The following is a 6,000-nucleotide window of genomic DNA, read 5'->3' as shown; positions in this document are numbered from 1 at the left end:
TCACTTTTCATCACCGTCTTCAGAATTCAGAAAATATGAAATTGCATTGAGGCGGTCGACACGATCTTGATCATCATTTGGCTGAAATATCGGGTCATCGTGATGATCATGATCAGTAGCCGTCCAATTTTCCAGCATTGCTTCACCCGTCAAATCTTCAAGCTTGGTGATTCCATCTTCCATTTCTTGATCACATTTATTGATTTGATCTTGAAGAAATTTATCTGTGTTTAGCAAATCAGATATGAGGTCATCGATATTGAAATCGATTAGCATACCACACAGCGGTGAGTCCTCCTGATGATCCTGAGCCCCTGATGGACTAGGGCTTTCACACGGGACCAAACCAGGGTTTACATTTGACCTATCAACCATTTGATCGTGACCGTCCAAATGTGATGGGATGACAACCTTCCTGCACTTAAATGCTTTTGTTCGAATCACCTGGACCGTCCGATGTGACTTTGATTCTGATTTCGGTTTTGGTGTGTACTCGTTTGACTTAGCAGTACTACTACGCTCATGAGGAGCCTTGTCACTTCCTTGTTCCGTTTTCTTACTCAGACTGGTGTTCCAGTAGTTCTTGATCTCATTGTCTGTTCGCCCCGGCAATCTTCCAGCGATCAATGACCACCTGATGAAATACATACACCACCATAATATGTAAAAATTCAAAAGTTAATCTTGTTTCAAAATATATCTACTTTAATGAGTATGGATATATACTGGCTTCCATTTTCTCTATCCTTATTGTGGCATGTTTTTCTTTCTTTAGGTCTACTGTATGTATTTGTTCTAGTGAGCTTTATTTGTCTATGAAGAGTAATGTTCATTATGTACTCCCACTTTTTCTTATTTTTTAAATTCCTTCCTCAATTTAATAAATATAGATAAGGACGGACATATTTTCCGGTACACTAAAAAATTTCTCCTTTGATTCTAATCCAAAAGACCTAACAACACCTAATCTTCTATCTTATTATTTCTTCAATATTAATGTTCAAATAGATGTTGTTGACGCCAAAAGATGACCGACAATCAGAATTGAATTGAGGAACACCATAATCACACATAAAAATGGAGTTGAACTCAATCTTCCATGCACGCAAACATACATACCTGTTTCCAAGAAGCTTGTGCAGTCTAATGATGAGCTCCTCTTCTTCACTGGAAATGTTACCTCTCTTAATGCCAGGCCTAAGATAATTCAGCCATCGCAGTCTACAGCTCTTTCCACACCGGTTTAGTCCTGCGGTAAAATAATTAATGTTAATTTGAACCCTAATTGAAAGTGTATATATATATGAACGACAAAAAATTTAAAAAATAAATATTGTAAATCTAAATATGTAAGTATATAGGCACACAATTAAACACACCAGCTCTTTGAGGAAGATCTCGCCATTTTCCTTCTCCATTTGTTTCAATGTAGTTGGTAAGGGCTTTATCTTCCCAAGCTGACCATGCTCCCTTGTTTAGCCCTTCTTTATCACAGCAAGGTTTTCTCCCCATCTCTCTCTCTCTCTCTCTCTCTCTCTCTCTCTCAGTTCAAACACAACAACAGTCTAGCTTTGGACTGTGTTTGATTGATTAGAGCCTTAGACTACTCCACATGGTGATGTGCAGGGACATATATATATGTGCGCATGCATGTGAAAGCCTTTAGCAGGATTAATTTTTGTGCACTGAAAGTAGTAGTATGAAGTGTTATTATTTCACGTGTTATAACGAGAAGACTACGAAATTAACATGTTTGTACTACTTTTAAAATAAAATACATGTTGTAATTTAATGGTAATTCAACGGTAATCCGAACATAAAAAAATTAGTAGGGTAATAAAGCTTAGCTGCCACTTGAAGGCCAAACACTTGGGGGTTGTGGAGTAATATTTTACTTTATTACTAAATAAGGTTCTACCAATAATAGTAGAGTATCTTTTGTTTCTCTCACTTATATGCTTTGATATACACGTACATGAAGGTATATGTGTGTGTGTATATATAAATCCGCATATATAAATGTGTGTGTGTGTGTGTGTATCCGCATGTATAAATGTGTGAATAATGAATGAGGAGAAACATAATTAGCACGTATCAGTTTCTTTTTTCTAATCTTACCTAAGCATTTAACCTCAACCATCGATAAAAATCCAATGTATAGTAACTTTTTTTTTTCAGACTTAAATTAGGTACATGACATTGTTAGAAAATTACGTGCATCTCTAGTATACCAATTAGGTACATGACATTGTTAGAAAATTACTTGTTAATGCACAAGCATGGCATTGTTCTCAAATCTCATGTTTGGTGGAATCTCATGTATGAAAGATTTGCCAGTACTGTAAATTATAAAACTACAACAAAAATCGACAATTATATATCATAGATTCTCTATGGCATAGACTGTTTTCCAAATAACAGAAACAACGGACACAGTTATCAGAGCTGAATCCAAATCATCCCACACCACATGGCATCAGCATAAATATTCAATGACTGAGATCTTCATCTCTACAAGAGATTTTTCAATGTGATCGGTACATAGAATATGTGTCATTATACAAATGGTAGAATATATATGCTAAAAAGTTAATAAGTTAAAAAAAAAAAATTTCCTATCACTTTTATTAAAACACGTGGTGTGCCACTTGTGTTTCCGTCACAATAAAAAATTTCTCCATCTCTACCTCAATCTTTAACTAATCATGAACAGTCACGTTTCCCATCAGAGCTTAACCAATCAACAACAAAGCGTAGCTAATCATCCACAGTCACGCTTTCCAATATCTTCACTAACTAAGGTCTCTTTAATTTACAACATGTACCAAATCTTCATCAAAATTCTGGTTGGCACCATTTCCACTCATATTTAATTTCATTACCATGTGGGCCTTCTGTAAATATTAATTTAGTTTAACCATGTTTAATTAGTCCATTAGTATATGTACTCCGGGACTTGGGAGTTCAATGTAGTAGTTTAATGTTGGGCAGCTGCATGCATATTCATTTAACTTTAATAAGGCAGATCCAAGTTTACTTCTAATCGAGGATATCAATTGCACAGTCGAACCGTATTTTAGTGTGATGCCGTTTTGCACGTTGATTCTTATATTAATGGGATATTACCAGGCTTCTTACGCCATCTCCGTCCAAGGGCTTCAGACTACATTTAACCCTAAGGTCGTGTTTGGTACACCAAATAGGATACCGGATAGGATTAATAATACGAAGTACGGTGTTTGGTGTTCGTTCGTATTAGATAGCCACCGGATTAAATAATTTAGGCCCACTTATTTTATACGGTAAGCACCCGTTTCCTTATCCCCTTTAAAATCACGGTACAATTTAGTCGTCTTCTTGAGAATGTACCCTCGCTTTCTCCTTCCTCCTAAAAACGCACTCTCGCTCTCTCTTCCTCTCCAGACAGTACAAGAAAATCTCTTGCTCTCTCCTTCCTCTCTAGCCGCACCGGTTCTCTCCAAACGCACCGCTCTCAGGTTTGTCTTCTCATTCTTCTTCTTCTTCCCAGGTTCCACCCCTCCCTCTGTTCTTTCCCCTCCTATTTTTCTTGCAATTTTCTTTCAATTGTTTGAATCTAGTTATTGTTTTCTCTATAATTATGCAATTGATTATGTAATTTTGTGTTTTAATTAAAATTTTCGAATTTAGGGTTTATTGTTGGGGTCGAATACCTGAGACTCGAAGCTCTCAAAGGCCATTTCCTTTTTATTTGAATTCCTGCGATTCTTTGATCCAAAACCTTTGAACCCTTTTCTGGAATTTCGATCCCAACCCACCGAGTGGACGAAAAAGAGGACAGACTCTGCATGTTTGGGTGATGAGATTGGCATCCATTGAGAAGAAAACCTTGCAATGGAGCAACATTGGAAGAAGGGCAACTTGAATGAGAAGTATTATCAGTGTTTGAGATGTGAAACTCATCATCTTCATGAGCATGAAAAAGAGTTTGTGAGAATTCAGGCAGATGTTTTTTTTTATAGAGATTGATGCGTTCTACAACTTGAATGAGAAGTATGATCAGTGTTTGAGATGCGAAACTTGTCAAATTTTTTTTTCTTCCCCCTTCTTATCCGGTTCAGTACCAAACACAGTATAAATAATACGGTCATTAGTCTAATATTACACCAAACGCTCGACTAATTTAGTCAGTACTATTGGATGGCTATTTATCCTATCCAACAGAAATAATCAGTACAATCCGAGTTGTCAAACAAGGCCTAAGGGTGCGTTTGTTGCACCGGACTATCTCGGACGAGACTAGCTTCAGGAATTAAGTTGGACTGGCTTATAATAGACTAAACTGGACTGACTTAGTGAAGTGTTTGATGCAATGTCGAACTAATAACCAGGATAATGAAAAATAATGAAATTGCAAATTTAAACAATAGAATTACATTCAACTTAACCGCAAAATACCCACAATCAAATCAAATGATATAATTACATTAAGAGTACTTAACGGCAATTGCTTGGAAACGAAAGAAAATATTGAGTTTTTGTGCATTGTAGCATTGCAATTTGCAAAAACAAATAGTGCTTTCAACTACAACTTAGGAATTCAGAATCAGTTCATCCAACTTTCTCACTTTTTGGTCTAAAATCCCTCTAAGCCTCTAAAATTGAGAAATCTATAAACATTGAAACGTTCAGCAAACCAAATGTCCCAAAATTGTTAAAAACTCAAACTCATTAGACCACAAATTTGGAGGAAGAAAATTTCCATTTCTTCTTCACAGCCTACCAAAATCGATGAATAATACCATATTCATTCATCCCAATGTTAACATAGAATTGTAAGTAAAGGTATTTAAAATACAGCTCACTAAACAAATAAACTCAAAACTATGCTATTTTGATACTTGTCTGGTCAAAATGCTTTCTGTCATAATGCATAAACATCACCTGCATAAATAAAAACCAACGTAATAAGAAACTTGGCAGACTAATAGAATCAACGTCCAAATTAGCAAAGTATTTTACAAAGCCAGCCATTGGCATCAGATTTCAATATTACCTACTGGTCGGTGATATCAAAGCTCAATACAACAATAAGATGTTACCAATTAGCAAATGCAGTATTACAAAGGATAAGAAATTAGCAAATGCAGAATCACACGTAATCATCTTTAGTCATTCCATAGCTTCAACTTCATTCAAATTTGAATTGGCACCAGCCATTAAGTTAAAAGTAAGAATAGGAGCAGTAACAACTAAACGAATGAACCATAACTTCACCACTATTTTCAGTATCAACATCATTGGTCTATAATCTACCCTTTAGACTACAATGTTCCATAGCGATTTCCATGTTAGAGGCACCAGCCATATATACTTTCAATTTGATTCAATAAAACAAAGTACTAAATTATTATTGTATATATAGCTGGCAGCTGTAGCATTTGATCCAAGTAGATGGATTGAGAAATACAATTATTGGCATCAACATAATGAAAAGTAGCAAGAGTATCAGTTCGTTTTAAGATCACCATATCCTTCCACTACAACAGATCCCCATAATCTAAAATATACAAATTCCAAAATACTTGAAGTTATAATTGTTGAATTATAAGTTGTGAGCTAATAGAATTAGAATAAGTTTTGTGGTTTAAATGGTGTATTCACTTGTGCAAAGAATGCCAAGTGTAAAACTCTTATTTGTAAAGGCCATGAGTGTCATGTGTTTCTTTACTCTTATTATTAGTTAGATGAGTGGCTGTGATCTAAGCTAAGAGAGAGAGGGATCCAACATTCTCTCTAACGATAATATCTCTCCTTGCATGACTTGTGTGTGAAAAGGTGTGAAAGAGCAATCTAATGAGAATCCATATAGCTCATCTATGACCTGTAGAGAGAAGCAACCATTTCCATTTCTTCTTTGTGTCCTGTTTACTCTTCTTCGAATTCACTCAACTAAAAAGTAGCAAATCTCAATTCAATCTAACATGACCTCAGAATCAGGTTGCGGTTACAACTGGGCAT

General features: G+C 35.6%; 1 protein-coding gene across 1 annotated transcript; it reads right to left on the bottom strand.

The window, feature by feature from the left end:
• LOC137707748 (transcription factor MYB1-like) lies at positions 1–1,512 on the bottom strand. The gene is made up of 3 exons (XM_068446691.1): positions 1,380–1,512; positions 1,120–1,249; positions 1–634 (listed from the first exon to the last, which is right to left on the bottom strand). The coding sequence occupies exons 1-3, from the start codon at positions 1,510–1,512 to the stop codon at positions 1–3; spliced, it is 897 nt and encodes a 298-aa protein (XP_068302792.1).
• Between the last annotated feature and the right edge of the window lie 4,488 nt (positions 1,513–6,000).

Source organism: Pyrus communis, chromosome 1, assembly GCF_963583255.1.
Source record: "Pyrus communis chromosome 1, drPyrComm1.1, whole genome shotgun sequence".
NCBI lineage: Eukaryota > Viridiplantae > Streptophyta > Magnoliopsida > Rosales > Rosaceae > Pyrus > Pyrus communis.
The sequence above is the reverse complement of the archived record's forward strand: the minus strand, read 5'-3'. Positions and strand labels throughout refer to the sequence as shown.

Coding starts and splice junctions, on each gene's coding strand:
- LOC137707748 (XM_068446691.1), bottom strand. CDS start 1,512: ATGGGGAGAAAACCTTGCTGTGATAAAGAAGGGCTAAACAAGGGAGCA. Junction 1,250..1,379: donor AGATCTTCCTCAAAGAGCTG/GTGTGTTTAATT, acceptor ATTTTACCGCAG/GACTAAACCGGTGTGGAAAG. Junction 635..1,119: donor CACAAGCTTCTTGGAAACAG/GTATGTATGTTT, acceptor GTATTTCATCAG/GTGGTCATTGATCGCTGGAA.